This window comes from Chelonoidis abingdonii, chromosome 17 (assembly GCF_003597395.2).
Source record: "Chelonoidis abingdonii isolate Lonesome George chromosome 17, CheloAbing_2.0, whole genome shotgun sequence".
Lineage (NCBI taxonomy): Eukaryota > Metazoa > Chordata > Testudines > Testudinidae > Chelonoidis > Chelonoidis abingdonii.
In genome coordinates this window covers 23,482,550-23,499,609 of record NC_133785.1, presented here as the reverse complement: position 1 = coordinate 23,499,609, position 17,060 = coordinate 23,482,550, and the positions used below count along the sequence as shown (strand labels likewise).

The 17,060-nt window shown below is 44.0% G+C and overlaps 1 protein-coding gene across 1 annotated transcript in view; it reads right to left on the bottom strand.

The window, feature by feature from the left end:
• Window positions 1–3,742: 3,742 nt before the first annotated feature.
• Window positions 3,743–17,060, bottom strand: part of OXTR (oxytocin receptor) — a 17,627-nt gene continuing 4,309 nt past the window's right edge. Inside the window, exon 2 of the mRNA XM_032784165.2 lies at window positions 3,743–4,026. Within this exon, the coding sequence (XP_032640056.1) occupies window positions 3,779–4,026 (248 nt within the window). The 3' untranslated portion in view covers window positions 3,743–3,778. The remainder of the gene's footprint in view (window positions 4,027–17,060) is intronic.

Here is a 17,060-nt window from a genome sequence, read left to right as displayed (position 1 = left end):
ATATACAGAATGCTGATGCAGTTGCAGCACAAACTAATTAAACTACCTTACTGGATGGTGGTAAGAAGAAAGTGCAGGATTGGGCTTTCATAAGAGCATGATCATGCCCTGTGAACAAAATTCTAAGTCCTTATTCAGGCAAAACTGAAGTTCGTTGACGTCAATGGGAGTTTTGCCCAAGTAAGGGTTGAGGAAGAAGATTACGTACTGGCCCTCTATTTCCAGCACATTGTGGAATATAATGCAGTGCACAGTAATCAGTTCCAGAAAGATCTGGAATGTATAATGGATGGTAAGAATAACACAAGGAAACAGCAATGGCCCTGGATTGGCCACTGGCTGGCACATTATGGAGTCACTTACACCTGTGCAAAGTGGCACTAAAACTTTGTCAGAGCAAAACAATAGTGTTTAACACCCACTTTCATCATCAATCAATCCTAAAAGGCCATACCCTCCTTGCATCTGGAGCACCACCTGGCTCAGTCTCTAGGTCAGTCCTCAATTTATGATCATAATTGGCTAATGCAGGGGTAGGCAACCTATGGCATGTGTGCTGAAGGTGGCATGTGAGCTGATTTTCAGTGGCACACTCACTGCCCGAATCCTGGCCACCAGTCCAGGGGGCTCTGCATTTTAATTTAATTTTAAATGAAGCTTCTTAAACATTTTAAAAATCTTATTTACTTTACATACAACAGTAGTTTAGTTATACCTGTATATTATAGACTTATGGAAAGAGACCTTCTAAAAACGTTCAAATGTAATACTGACAGGGCAAACCTTAAATCAGAGTGAATAAATGAAGACTCAGCACAGCACTTCCGAAAGGTGGCTGACCCCTGGGCTATTGTATTAACACCCAATTTGCCCAGATCCAAATGGGGCCCAGAGGAGAATCAGGTCTACAATGTTGCATACAAAAAGGCAGTGTCATGGGCAATTTGTAGAGACAGGTCCAAGCCACAAAGTTCAATCTAAATAATCCTGAGATATGAGGGCATGTGTGGGTGGGATTTAGGATTTTGGTTGAGCCTATTATATAAATAAGGTTCTGAATTTTCCAAACATTTGGGAAAAATTAGATTTCAGGTTTTGGTTTTGTCCTTTCTCTAGTTTGAATAGGAAATATGTGCTTTGAAATCTTGCAATTAACTAAATCAGAATCCCACTCTGTCAGGCAGTGCACGCTTCGACTCGGTGGGAGTTGTGCGTCATAGAACAATGCAAGATTGGACATCGTCCAACTGGAGTTGTGTGCATGCTAAGATTGCAGGACTAGCCTGGGGCTCAGCTGTCGGACTGAGTCACAGCTATGCTGGGGTGAAAGTAACATTCAGCACTTATCGGCACAAGGACCTGGGTCTGGGCCCTGCGAAGGGGTAGGGCCTCGGGTAGAAGGGGCAGGGCTATGGGTCAGCCTCTCCCAGCCAGCCCATCTGCACTGCCTGGCCTTCACTTCCTGGGGCTTCAGCTGTGATTTAAAAGGCTTGGGGCTCCAGCCACTGCTGCGGTAGCAGTGGTGGCAGCCGGGGGACCCAGGCCCTTTTAAATCACTGGCCCTGTGGCAGCTGGCCCTTTTGCCCCCCTCCCTCCCTGCCCTGTCAGCAGCGGTCCTGCCGGGAGGGTCCCTACTGGCAGGGCTGCCGATGGGTGGGGCGCGGAAGGGGCAACGATGTTAAAGCGCTTTAACGTCGGCTGCGTACAAGCCAGTACCGCCAGCCACTTCTTACTGGTACGCCGTACCGGCCTACTTTCACCTATGCTACTTCTGCTTTACACCACTGGAACTCCATTCAGGGCTGATGGAGGGGAAGAGAGACAATTGCACCAGGGCCCCAAGCTGAGGGGGGCCCTAAAGCATCTGTAACTCAGGTGAAATGGGAGCAGGGAGCAGCACACATGATGTACCAGGGTCCCAAGTTACTCTCAACAGGTCTGACTCTACTAAAATCAGTGGAGATGACTAGCATAAAACAAGAGTAAACAGTGATGAATGAGATTCTCTATTTCTACCTATAGATTTTTTTCCATGATCATGATTAAATCATTAAAATAAAAGTATAGTCCTTTCCTTGGGGAGTGCAGAAAGGGGGAAATCTACACATTTCTCATTTTCCTTGAGTTTAAATGGATAAAGGATGGAGAAAGTGCAGAACTCCACTGTTCCACTGCTTTAATGCATGAGAACAAGCTGGGATTTAAGCTCCAAGTTGAACCAACGAGTGACACGATGCTTAAAAGTCACTCCCGAGCTACTATTTTAAAAAACTGCCTGAAGACCAAAACAAAATCTGTAGAACTAAAAGCTGAAAATGGATCAGTTGATGATAATGAAACAGCAAAATTGATAAATATGCAGTATTTATATCCATTGCAAAAATACAATCAAATTCCTCAGCCCCTCCTTCATGTGCAGTCATAACTCATGCATGGTGTCCAAATCCATTGATTTTGGAACTACTTGTGTGGGAAAAGACGATGAACATGAGCAAAGAGTTGCCCCCTGAGCCCGGCATGGCCTCATCTTGCTGCCATTGAATTCAGTGGGGAAATTCACACTGACTTCACTGGGAACAGGATCGTGCCCTAACTATTTGCATTTTTCCAAAGCGGTACCACAGTGGTGCAAGCTTTATGTTTACATAATACAATGTTGTACAGGTCATAAATGTTGGGTGCGTTAGTCTAGAAACAAAAGCATTCTATACAATCTAGATATACTTGTATTTTGTGCATGAAGCATTTTTTCCTCCCAGGTTTCCTTCATATGCTTTTTTTATTTTTTTTCACTGCTCCCCTCTTTTCTTCAAGTTGAATTTATAAAATATAATTTACAAAAAAAAAACCCCAATCTTTTAACAAATACTCCCTGCCATAACCAAGATCGCGTGAATTACATGGCAAGAAAATTGTACTGGTATAATACTTCACAGCCTACAGTAAACCAGAGAGTGAAAGCCTGGCCCCGCTAAAGTTTTGTCATTGACTTTAATGGAGCCAGAAGTTCACCCCAAGTATTTGCCTTAACTAAAGCTTTTGAACATAATCAGCATACATGTTACTGTATCAGCACCCTGATCTCGTAGGCATTTATGCACATCCTTAAACTGAACCACGTGCATGGTCCCTCTGAAGCCAATGGGACTTACTCACATGCTTCAAGTTAATCATGTGCATACATAGTTTCAGGATCAGGGCCAAAATCCTTACTCAGTCAAAACTCGCTTGATGCCAATGGAGCATTATTGCTGAATAAGGACATATTTGAAGGCCTTAAACAAACCTGGAGCCAAACAGAAATCAGTGAAACTGCTATCATGAGTAATACTTTCTTCCTAGAGTAAGGACAGCTCAGGTCGCTTTTACTCAGTGCCATCCCTGTGGTGCAACTCCTTAAAGTCAGTGGAGCTGTACCCACTTACACCAGGTTAGAATTTGGCTCATCAGCTTCAGTAAGTCTACTCAGCTTTCAGGACAAGTCCCTCAGTTATTATTCAGTCGTTATGCAAAACCTCCATTGATCTGAACAAGTAGAGGATTCAGGATCTGGTCCGTTGAATTGAACTCCATTAAGCCATCCATTCCGAACTGTGCTTTTGACTACAGCAGTTCTTTTCTTATTCCTGCCTCAGTTAAATAAAGAATTCAACACATATATACACACATATATAAATCCCTCCCCACCATATTCTGAATCACAGATTTTTTACAAATACGTTATTAAAGATGGTCAGAGTGAAGTAGTAATGCAGTCCATGGAGCGCTGGGACAGTTCTCAGGCTGTGGAAGGGGGAGTGACGCTCTTCTGACTTGAGCTCTTGCGACTCAGGACAAATGTGGAGGAGTTGCTTTTTTTGCTGACACTCAGGTCACATCCTTGCCTGGCTTTTAAATAGCGTGTGGAGCAGCAGAGGAACCGGTGTATAAGGTCGTGGAAGAGATGGCCCGTGAAAAGCATGTAGATCCATGGGTTGCAACAGCTGTTTAAACTTGCTAGGAGCATGGCGATGATAAATGGGGATGCTGCAAGGTAGAAAGCATAGCAGGAAAACAACGTGAAAGTGCCATTCAGTGATCTTTAGGCATTGGCAAGAAAACCTGGGCACGTCCAATGAGAAGAAATTGTGGCTTTTCATAGAATCATAGAATATTAGGGTTGGAAGAGACCTCAGGAGGTCATCTAGTCCAACCCCCTGCTCAAAGCAGGACCAACATCAACTAAATCATCCCAGCCAAGGCTTTGTCAAGCCTGTGACTTTAAAAACCTCTAAGGATGGAGATTCCACCACCTCCCTAGGTAACCCATTCCAGTGCTTCACCACCCTCCTAGTGAAATAGTGGCTTTTGGAGATCCTGATCCCAGAATCCACCTACATCCTCCCCAACATCCTGGCCTGATTCCCATGTCCCCAGTTGATCAACACACAAATTTGTGGGCCCAAGGCTCGCTGATTTAATGCGACTATGACAAACCAATGGAATTTCCCCCCAAACCGCTCCATAGTCCAGTGCAGAACAAACTATGTCCCTTTGAGCAAAAATAGCTCGATTGCTGCAAGTGGCAAAAGAGAAATTTTGAAAAAATATGGGGAAAATAATTTATGTTTAAGACACATTGTTTTTAATTATTCCCCAGGGTAGAAGCCATTTTCCCCTATCTCAAAGATCCCAAAATCTTAAGCAAATCCACATGTTCCATAGAATCGCTATGGATAGAAATTTCATGCTCTAACAAAAATATAACATTAGGGATCTACTATCGACCACCGGACCAGGACAGTAATAGTGATGATGAAATGCTAAGGGAAATTAGAGAGGCTATCAAAATTAAGAACCCAATAATAGTGGGGGATTTCAATTATCCCCATATTGACTGGGAACATTTCAACTTCAGGACGAAATGCAGAGATAAAATTTCTCGATACTTTAAATGACTGCTTCATGGAGCAGCTGGTACGGGAACCCACAAGGGAGAGGCAACTCTAGATTTAATCCTGAGTGGAGCGCAGGAGCTGGTCCAAGAGGTAACTATAGCAGGACCGCTTGGAAATAGTGACCATAATACAATAGCATTCAACATCCCTGTGGGGGGAAGAACACCTCAACAGCCCAACACTGTGGCATTTAATTCAAAAGAGGGAACTATACAAAAATGAGGGGTTAGTTAAACAAAAGTTAAAAGGTACAGTGACTAAAGTGAAATCCCTGCAAGTTGCATGGGCCCTTTTTAAAGACACCATAATAGAGGCCCAACTTCAATGTATACCCCAAATTAAGAAACACAGTAAAAGAACTAAAAAAGAGCCACCGTGGCTTAACAACCATGTAAAAGAAGCAGTGAGAGATAAAAGACTTCCTTTAAAAAGTGGAAGTCAAATCCTAGTGAGGCAAATAGAAAGGAGCACAAACACTGCCAGCTTAAGTGCAAGAGTGTAATAAGAAAAGCCAAAGAGGAGTTTGAAGAACGGCTAGCAAAAAACTCCAAAGGTAATAACAAAATTTTTTAAGTACATCAGAAGCAGGAAGCCTGCTAAACAACCAGTGGGGCCCCTTGACGATCGATCGAAATACAAAAGGAGCGCTTAAAGACGATAAAGTCATTGCGGAGAAACTAAATGGATTCTTTGCTTCAGTCTCATGGCTGAGGATGTTAGGGAGATTCCCAAACCTGAGCCTGGCTTTTGTAGGTGACAAATCTGAGGAACTGTCACAGATTGAAGTGTCACTAGAGGAGGTTTTTGGAATTAATTGATAAACTCAACATTAACAAGTCACGGGACCAGATGGCATTCACCCAAGAGTTCTGAAAGAACTCAAATGTGAAGTTGCGGAACTATTAACTAAGGTTTGTAACCTGTCCTTTAAATCGGCTTCGGTACCCAATGACTGGAAGTTAGCTAATGTAACGCCAATATTAAAAAGGGCTCTAGAGGTGATCCCGGCAATTACAGACCGGTAAGTCTAACGTCAGTACCGGGCAAATTAGTCGAAACAATAGTTAAGAATAAAATTGTCAGACACATAGAAAAACATAAACTGTTGAGCAATAGTCAACATGGTTTCTGTAAAGGGAAATCGTGTCTTACTAATCTATTAGAGTTCTTTGAAGGGGTCAACAAACATGTGGACAAGGGGGATCCAGTGGACATAGTGTACTTAGATTTCCAGAAAGCCTTTGACAAGGTCCCTCACCAAAGGCTCTTACGTAAATTAAGCTGTCATGGGATAAAAGGGAAGGTCCTTTCATGGATTGAGAACTGGTTAAAAGACAGGGAACAAAGGGTAGGAATTAATGGTAAATTCTCAGAATGGAGAGGGGTAACTAGTGGTGTTCCCAAGGGTCAGTCCTAGGACCAATCCTATTCAATTTATTCATAAATGATCTGGAGAAAGGGTAAACAGTGAGGTGGCAAAGTTTGCAGATGATACTAAACTACTCAAGATAGTTAAGACCAAAGCAGATTGTGAAGAACTTCAAAAAGATCTCACAAAACTAAGTGATTGGGCAACAAAATGGCAAATGAAATTTAATGTGGATAAATGTAAAGTAATGCACATTGGAAAAATATAACCCCAACTATACATACAATATGATGGGGGCTAATTTAGCTACAACGAGTCAGGAAAAAGATCTTGGCGTCATCGTGGATAGTTCTCTGAAGATGTCCACGCAGTGCGCAGAGGCGGTCAAAAAAGCAAACAGGATGTTAGGAATCATTAAAAAGGGGATAGAGAATAAGACTGAGAATATATTATTGCCCTTATATAAATCCATGGTACGCCCACATCTCGAATACTGTGTACAGATGTGGTCTCCTCACCTCAAAAAAGATATTCTAGCACTAGAAAAGGTTCAGAAAAAGGCAACTAAAATGATTAGGGTTTGGAGAGGGTCCCATATGAGGAAAGATTAAAGAGGCTAGGCTCTTCAGCTTGGAAAAGAGGAGACTAAGGGGGATATGATAGAGGTATATAAAATCATGAGTATGTTGAGAAAGTGGATAAGGAAAAGTTATTTACTTATTCCCATAATACAAGAACTAGGGGTCACCAAATGAAATTAATAGTAGCAAGTTTAAAACAAATAAAAGGAAGTTCTTCTTCACACAGCGCATAGTCAACATGTGGAACTCCTTACCTGAGGAGGTTGTGAAGGCTGGGACTATAACAATGTTTAAAAGGGAACTGGATAAATTCTTGGTGGCTAAGTCCATAAATGGCTATTAGCCAGGAAGGGTAAAGAATGGTGTCCCTAGCCTCTGTTCATCAGAGGATGGAGATGAATGGCAGGAGAGAGATCATTTGATCATTGCCTGCTAGCTTCACTCCCTCTGGAGCACCTGGCATTGGCCACTGTCGGTAGACAGATACTAGGCTAGATGGACCTTTCGTCTGACCCGGTACGGATGTTCTTATGTTCTTATGTTCAGTGAATTTCTTGGTCCTTATTTTGTGTTATGCTGAAAAGCTGAGATACCCCACTACTCAGCAGCCTGATACCCACTTGCCATTGCCTGATTAGGAAGTGAATAAGCTCTAAAGAAGTTGTTGTATCAAAGAGATAGCCGCTTCCTTGCTTTTCCATCCTTCTACCGATCTTTTTCCCTACTAGCCAATTTAGAAATTACCAGGCATTTTGTGCGTTCAGGCTGTAACCTGAAAAGGCCTAGACTGCATTTCTAGATCATCAAGGCCATCCATAGACAGCATTTGCTCCCATTCAAGCCACCTAATTAGAGCGACTCTCTTTTAGAGTGGGGAGAATCTGTCCTTTTTCTTTGACATTTAATTGAACATTTTCATACTCAAAACTTTGCAATTGGAAATTATAGTTATTTCAAATTTATGTAATGACATCTAATTACATAACCACGCTTCTTCAATGAACAGTTAAATCGGGGCATGGGGGAGCAGGGGAAGTGGATGCAGGTGGCATTGTACCAGACCTATACGCATCTGACTGATTGTCACTATTGCAAGCACACAGAACACATGGCTTTCCACCCCACAGGTGAGTTTTGTACATTGAAAACACAAGCTGAGTGAAGTCTGCCAGTTCAAGAGTGCAGTTTTGGCTCAGGACAGGGAAGGTGGGGGGAGAGAACCCTTTGACAATTATTTTTTAAATGGGGTTCACGCATAGGCATGTTGCTATTAGTTACCTACAGTTGCTTGCATAATTCGTTGGTCTTCCATCCTAATTATATGCCCATACCAAGAAAGTCATTGAAACCAAATCAATGCCAATGGAGGCAGTCAGTGGGTTCAACTACGAATATCCTCATTGCTGATCTTGCCCTGCCACTTAATATGGAGCAGCTGACGATGATGATGAGCGTAAAAATGTCAATACACCACTCTTCAGTCTTCCTCAGCATAACTTACAAAACATGTTTACCAAGGAATGCTGCTACATGATTAGGGATCAATAAAATCACCAGTCACGCACAAAGCACCAGAACAGAGTGGGGCAGCAGGCCATGGCCCCACCATTTTTTACCTGCCTTAAAGGTGAGTGATGGGAGACGGGGGCATAGAGAAAGTGGGGGGGGTGGGGTCTTGGGGAAGAGGCAGGATGAGGATGGGACTTTGTGGGGAGGGGAGGAGTGCTTCTGGTCACTGAGCATCCAGCCAGACAGTCTTCAGGACATAGCCATAGATTGATCTGGGTGACACTGGATCTGCAAGAAGGCTATATCCCTGTGGGATTTACCTTGAGAAAGATGAGATCCTACTGTGCTAAAAGTCATTTAACCCTTATGGGGTCTCATCCAATGCCCAGTGAAGTCAATGGAAGTCTTTAGATAAGGTCAACAAAGCCCACGCAGATGACGCTCATGTGCATGAGGGATGAAATCTACCACCCAGCCCAGGGCCTGAATATGGGACTGCACAGTAATTCAGTCTCCTTGCTCATTCACTCCCTGGCTTTTGTCCTAGATTAGCAACAAGGTCGGGGCAGGCTCCACTTTTTGCAAAGGAAACACCAAACAGAAATGGAGATTTAAAAAAACTAGCTAAAGAGAGGGGCCTGATACTGTGAGGACCTGAGCACCTTCCACTCCCAATAGTAGAGCTGGTCAAAAGTTTTGGGGATATGTGTTCTCAAAAAGCTGTTGAAAACCAAGGATGTTTGGTTTCATTCCAAAGTTTTCACAACTTTTTTCCATTTCTCCATGGAAAATATTTTAAGTGAAGTATCAGAGGGGTAGCCGTGTTAGTCTGGATCTGTAAAAGCAGCAAAGAGTTCTGTGGCACCTTATAGACTAACATTCTCGTCTGTTAGTCTATAAGGTGCCACTGGATTCTTTGCTACTTTTACAGATCCAGACTAACATGGCTACCCCTCTGATACTTGACACCATGCAAGGCACTGCATTTAGCCGTATGGAGTGGAAATTCATCAACCTCATGAAGAAACTTGCACAAGTACAGGCAAGATATCATCTTCCTTTCCAAATGCAAGCAGATGGACATCATACCAAATGGACTGAAGATGAAAAATCCACTGCTATCTACATACTACACAGACCACAGTGAGAGATTATGCCATACTCTGTCAAAGAAACTGAGGAACCACCTGATCAGCATCCACATCTGTTAGTCTATAAGGTGCCACAGGCAGGGCCAGTACAACCATTTAGGCGACCTAGGCGGTCTCCTAGGGCGCTGGGATTTGGGGGGGGCGCCATTTTCTTCAGCGGCAACCACGGTGGCCGGATCTTCAGCCGCCTCGGTCGCTGCCAGCATTTAGGCGGAGGAAGCTGGGGCAGGGGAGTGTGGGGAGAGCCACCTGCAGCAAGTGGGGCTGGGGCACGCAGGGGAACTCTCTGCCCCAGCTCACCCCTGCCTCGCCTCCTCCCCAAGCACGCCGTGGCCGCTTCACTTCTCCCGCCTCCCAGGCTTGCGGCGCCAATCAACTTAGGCGCCACAAGCCTGGGACGGCAGGAGAAGTGAAGCAGCGACGGCGTGCTCAGGGTGCTCGTGCTTGTGCACAGAGGCAGGGGTGAGGTGCAGCAAGGGGGCACTTCAGGGCAGGAGGGGGGAGCTGCCGCGGGGAGGGGAGGTGCCTCATGCGGCGGGCGGGCGGGGGGTGGGGGGGCACAAGGTGGAAGTTTTGCCTAGGGCGCGAAACATCCTTGCACCAGCCCTGGCCACAGGACATTTTAAATGAAAATTTTCATATTGAATTTTTGGTTCCTTTACCCCCATTTCTCACTTTTTTATTCCCCCCCCTTTCTTTGGGGAAAAAAGTAATACAAAGGGAGGAGTGGAGGGAAAACTTTTTTTTTTCCTGTTGGTTACTGGAAGTAGGGGGGAAATGGGAACATTTCTCACCATTCTGAATGAAAGAAAATTTGACAGGGAAAATTTTCAAAATATTTTGTTTCAAATTTTAATCCAACAATGAAAAGGTTTGTCAGCCATGACATTTTTGGGAAGAAATTTCATCATCATCATAGCAACCCCGTTTTTTAACAACAACAAAAAATGTATTGTAAAAAAAATGTTGACCAGCTCTGCATAGTAGGTATTGATAGAGCTTGGCACACTGTGAATATCTTATAAATGAATAAATAGCCTAAGTGGTAAAAAGGTCCCTTCGGCAAATGAATATCAGGAGACCTAAGCTACAAATGCGCTTTCGGAAAGGATAGCAGGGCCTTGGTCACAAAACAACAAGGCTGCTTCTTCAGCGCATGGAAATCAGTAGCACCGCCTCTAGAAAAACCTTTGGCCAAAAGGCAGTGCATATATATATATATATATATATATATAGTCACGCATGCAAAACTCAAAGGGAAATGAGCTCTCTTAAAGAAAGGCACAAGCTCATCAGAGGTAGACTTCCATTACTTTGGTTACGCTCTGAGGAAGCTTTGTCAATGAACATGGATTAAAAAAAACAACCCACACATTTCACAACTATCAACATGAGCTGCCACGTAACTTCTCTGGATATCTGTTTATAACTGAGATCCTTCCTCTATTTCTTTTTGCCTCGGTAAAAATCAGCCGAGGTTTTTCAACTTAAAAGAAAAAAGTTCACAGTGCACCTTTAATCGAGTCATATAAAAGTCTTGCCCTTGTGATGTCTAATCCAAGAGGTCATAAGTTAAAGGATGTGTTAAAAAACACCCAGGGGGGATTGCTTATGGGGTACAAGCACAAGGGCTAAGCTCCATCAACTTCCTGAAACCACTGGTTAGAATCCAGCCGTGGCTCAGGCAGCTCTGCAATCTTCTGAAGTAGTTAAGTTGAGCTGAATTTCATGGAGTTTACTGAAGGCCACGTCTTAAAACCTGATGTCCCCTCCCTTTCTGCATGAATGTTAAAGATCTCACGGCATTTTTTTTCCCTAAGAGTTGAGATTTGCCTCTTAGTCCTTGGCCAAAATTTCTACTTCCCTCATTGTTGTGTAGAATACCCTCCACTCCAGAAGTGAGTGCATTCTAGTAGGCCATGATTCAGCAAAGCACTTAAGCAACATGCCATAGATAGAGAAGTGCTTTGGGATTTTTGATGTGAAAGGCAGTATCTACAGGTAAATTATTATTGATTATCTTTAATTATTTACTAGTATGGAGTGTTAAAGGTAGCCCAGTATGTCTGAGCTTTAGTATCCCAATATTAATGTACTGGAGACATGCTTGTACTTCATTCTTATTTCACTCCAGATTAGGAGTGAAAATAAAATGTTGATTAGTTTAAAATGAGTGAGTGACACTGCTGAGGGGAATGTCTCGATATCCTGACAAATATGATGCCATTTGCTGAGTTGCAGCTTCATATCCGTTTACTGAGCTTTATAAACATTTACAACTGTTTTCTTTGATATAAAGATTAGTGTGTCAGACAGACTGTAACTTAACTGTAAGGTTTTTCTGTAGGGAAATAAAATGATGACATCATGTGTGATTTGAATGACACCCTAAACCAGGGGTAGGCAACCTATGGCATGGACACCGAAGGCGGCATGTGAGCTGATTTTCAGTGGCACTCACACTGCCGAGGTCCTGGCCACCAGACTGGAGGGCTCTGCATTTTAATTTAATTTTAAATGAAAATTCTTAAACATTTTAAAAACCTTATTTACTTTACATACAACAATAGTTTAGTTATATATTATAGACTTATAGTAAGCGACCTTCTAAAAACGTTAAAGTGTATCACTGGCACACGAAACCTTAAATTAGAGTGAATAAATGAAGACTCAGCACACCACTTCCGAAAGGTTGCCGACCCCTGCCCTAAACTGATCCACATGCTGTCTGTTCTGATCTACTGTGGTATAACACCAACATACATTTACCCAGACCGATTCCAGCATCAACAAAAGGCAACATCTGCTGCCAGAACATAAAATGTTCATGTCATGAAAATGGCTGCAAAATTCCAAAGCATTATGAATTGTTTGTACTGGGCAATGTAGGAAAAAGTTCTCCACAATGGACTGACGGCAGCTGTCTGAGCTGGGGCAGCGCTCACACTTCAAACTGAAATAGAGTGAGGTTTTAATCGTCCAGCCAATAGAGCACAGCATTGGGACTCAGGAGACCTGGGTCCAGCTCTGCTACTGGACTGCTAAGTGACCTTGGGCAAGTCAATTCACTGCTCCATGCCTCGGTTTCCCCATCTATAAAATGAGGATTATGGTATTTACCTCCTTTGTAAACCACTTTGAGATCTACTGATGAAAAGTGCTATATAAGAAGTAGGTATTCATTATGATTACTAACTGTAGGGTACAGTCTAGTCAGAGAATGGATGAGATCTCTATGGATCTATTCCATTGCTTATTTCAATTAACTTAGTAGCTCTTCCAAGCTAAGTGGGGCTGGGCCTAGCCAGTACTTAGATGACACATCTGCATCTATGGCAAGAAATGTTGGTGGGTCTGTAGTTGCCTTGTTCTCTCTCACTCACAGTTGATCCAGTGCTCCCTCAACTGAGAATGATGTTGACCAATCAGCAACATGGGTGGGGGCACTGAGCCGCTGCTATGGGTCCTGTCTTTCAGGTACAACACAAAACCCTGGCCCATCATATAAGGAGGCAAGTGGCATGAAACAGGCATTTTCTTAAGGGCATGGAGCAAGAAGAACTGTGTTGGACCTAAATCAAATCTCTCATACCCAGATCTCCTCCCTGAACAGTGGGGAAATTAATGTTTTCCAGCTAGGCCAGTTCTCTCTCTCTCTAAAAAGGGCCAGGCTAATCCCCCGAGATCTAACTCCCACCCCTGAAATGGTGAAAAGTTTCTGGAGTATAAAGTTGCTCAGATGTTGAAGTGTTTGCTTACTTTTTACTACAGCTCCATTTAAACATAGGTTAAGACGTAGGACACACCACACAAGCCGATGAAACATGTTTAAAAATTACGCTATATAGTGTAAACACAAGAGATTAAAATGGATGAATATTTTAAACACACATATAACTGCTTTCGGAAATTCCCTGAAAAATATTTCTAGCCAGTGGGATTCCCAGGAGGAAGATGCAACCATGAAAAAGAACTCGAAGCTGCGGTCTGAGTGGAGCAGGGTGTCGTAACACTAGGTAATGCAAATCACAGGAAAATATAGCAAGGAGGGGAGTTCATGTTCCCGTGCTGTAAAGTTAGTAAATAATATGAGTCAGGCAACAGATGTATGTACGTGTGTGGGGAGGTGGGGGGGTGTATTTCGAGAACATCCTTATTTCACTTCTTTTTTTGAAATGAAGTCAATAGGATTCCTCATGTGTGGATCGTGTTTCATGTACCTAAAAGTTTGCAGGATCAGGCCCCAAATTAGTAATGTAGTAAAGTAGCAAAGGACTTTTTAAATTCTTTCTTTAGGGCCCAGTCTTTCAATCCTTACATGCTCAAAACTTCCACATCATAGGGAGTTGGGTCGGTTCAAGTGACGCAGGCTCAGGCCTCTTTTAAGCCCCATGACGAATGCAATAAGACACAATGCAAAGCATAGCACATGCAGTAAAGCATAGCACACACGGTAGTTGCAGAGGAGCCAAACAGATTGCTTTGATACTGGGGTCACTCATTCCTATTTATGCTGTCAAATTATCAGCAAGGTGCTGGAGAGAAGAGTGTTGTTTGTAAAGGAAAGTCAGCTGAGTTAGCGATAGAGACCCCTGAAAAGTAAAAGAAAATTCTAAACTCTTGCCCTGGACTGTAAACTCCTTGGGGCAGGGGGGCACACGCTCTTTCTTCTGTGTTTATATAATGCCTAGCACAATGATGTCCTAGTTCAGGACTGGGACTCCAAGGTGCTAACGCAACACAAATAATTATTAATAATAATAATTGATAAAGCATTTAGCCTAGGTTTACATAGGAGAATTGCTCCATGATAAAAGGAAAATCTGACTTCAGAGGAAAAGGTTCTCCAATTTCCCTCTGGAGTACAAAGGCCCTGTGCATTATAGCTGGATCTTATTTATCAAGAACATGAAATTAACATATCCACTGGAAAAGTTGCTAAACAAAGTAGTCCAGTCACATCCTACAGGTGGCAATATAACTCCATACGCGGCAGCCTGCTCATGGCAATAGGTTTCAGCATTGTGCAAAATGACACAGAAATGTTTTGCTTCCATGACAAAATTAAAAGTACACTTCCCCTTCCATAGAGAGGCATGAAGGGGAAACACTAGAAGGTGACAGTGACTAGCTCACATCAATTTAGGGTAACATTGCATACTCCCTCACTGTTTAGATACGGAGCAAACACACTCAGAGAAGCAACTGAGGATTTTTTCCTCTTCCAAGACCAATAAACCATTATCTCTTTGATAATTTCTCAAACAAACTTTTTGAACACTGCAGGTTCTGGAGCCCCAGAGTCAATTTGCAGGGGGACAATTTAGGACTAATTTGGAAAACCATTTGCTATTCATTTGTTTGTGGCCCGTTCCAGATCCCATGGTGACAGCTTTCCACGTGGTGGCTGATAAACATTTTGTTCATTAAGAAACAGCGCATCATGCAGCCTTTGGAAACATGTTTTCTTCCTCCCAAACATCTGGCCCCCTAATAATTGTGTGTTCAAGCAGAGGGCTTTGTTTGCTGTTTGTTGACTTCTGCAATTTGTGCACATCATGTACACTTTGCCAGACATTTGTGACTCATTCCCTTTCTTTTCCTATTATGCCCAAGAAACCCAGGGACATTGCGCAATGGCACACAGTTCAGTTACATTTCGATTGATTGTTACACCACTTTGCACACATCTCTTGAGTCCTTCTTTCCAATGATATACACTCCTTTGTGCAAAGAAACAGAAATCCAGAAAACAGTGCACACCCACACAAACCTGCAGAGGCAAAACACATGGCAAAACAGACAGCGAACCCTTTGGAGCCTAATTCATTCTCAAAGAGGTATCAGCTAGAACTGGGATCAGCAGCTTTTGGCACACAGCCGGTCAGGGAAATCTGCTGGCCGGCTGGGATGGTTTGTTTACTTGCAGCATCCGCAGGTTCGGCCGATCACAGCTCCCACTGGCCGTGGCTCGCCATTCCAGGCCAATGGGGGCTGCGAGGAGCAGCACGGGCCGAGGGACATGCTGGCTGCCACTTCCCGCAGCTCCCATTGGCCTGGGACGGTGAACTGCCCCAGTGGGAGCTGTGATTGGACAAACCTGGGGACACTGAAGGTAAACAAACCATCCCGGCCTGCCAGCGGATTTCCCTGATGGACCGCGTGCCAAAGGGAGCCCATCCCTGAGCTAGAATCTATGTAATTTCCAAGGACCTGGGGGAAACCACTAGTGGGCACTATGCGAGGGAACAGGTAGATTTTTTGAATCAGTTGGAAGTGAGCATGTGTTGGATTTGCTGAGCCTGTTTCACCCCACCACCATCAGGGCTGGGTCCAGGCCCCAGCGCACCAAGTGCGTGTTTGGGGTGGCATGCCGCGGGGGGGGTGCTCTACCGGTTGCCGGGAGGGCGGCAGGTGGCTCTGGTGGACCTCCCGCAGGCGTGCCTGCGGAGGGTCTGCTGGTCCCGCGGCTCCAGTGGAGCATCCGCAGGCACGCCTGCAGGAGGTCCAACAGAGCTGTGGGACCGGTGAGCGGCAGAGCACTCCCCGCGGTGTGCCGCCATGCTTGGGGCGGCGAAATGGCTAGAGCCGGCCCTGACCACCATCACCTGGTGAAAGCCTTACCTCTACTTTCCGTTCCTGCTATGCCCCCCACCATTCCCCTTTGCTGACTTTCCAAACTGCTTTATCTGATTTAGAAGCAGCAGTAGCAGGGGAAAGGGGCATGAATCAGGAGCCAAGACTAGTGGCTAAGAAGTACCCCAGAAGTTTCCTACAGAAAGACGGCACCAGCACTGCAGCAAAATAGGTTGGAAGCATGAGGCACTCTACCCACCCAGCAGTGCTGTTTCAACTTCTGGGACTTGGCAGAGAGTTCACAGGGGTCTTATTTTGTTTAAGGGAGAAAGCAGAGTGAAAAGGGAGGCAGGGTGCTTGCTTAGTGGTGGAAACGTTATATCCACTGGGTTCAAAGGGTTATAGGATCCCAGACTGCTAGAAAAAATCAGTTATGTGTGCTGGGTGCTGTGTCCCTCTTGAGTTACTGCCCCTCATCAAGACTAAGAGCCTACTACTGCTGCTAGCTAAGGGAATTAGTTAGTCCTTTAGCTCAAGTGGTGGAAACATGCACTTTGGAGAAGGAAGTCAAAGGTTCAATACACACTATTGATACTGCTAAGTGTTACCATCATTCGCTGTTCCTAATATAACCCACAAGAGGTTTTCCTCCTGTGCCATTAGATCCTATTATATACTGACAGGTTTCAGAGTAGCAGCCATGTTAGTCTGTATCCGCAAAAAGAACAGGAGTACTTGTGGCAACTTAGAGACTAACAAATTTATTTCAGCATAAGCTTTCGTGGGCTACAGCTCACTTCTTCGGATGCATAGAATGGAACACACAGACAGGAGATATTTATACATACAGAGAACACGAAACGGTGGAAGTATGCATACCAACAGGAAGAGTCTAATCAACTGAGATGAGCTACCATCAGCAGGAGAAAAAAAAAAA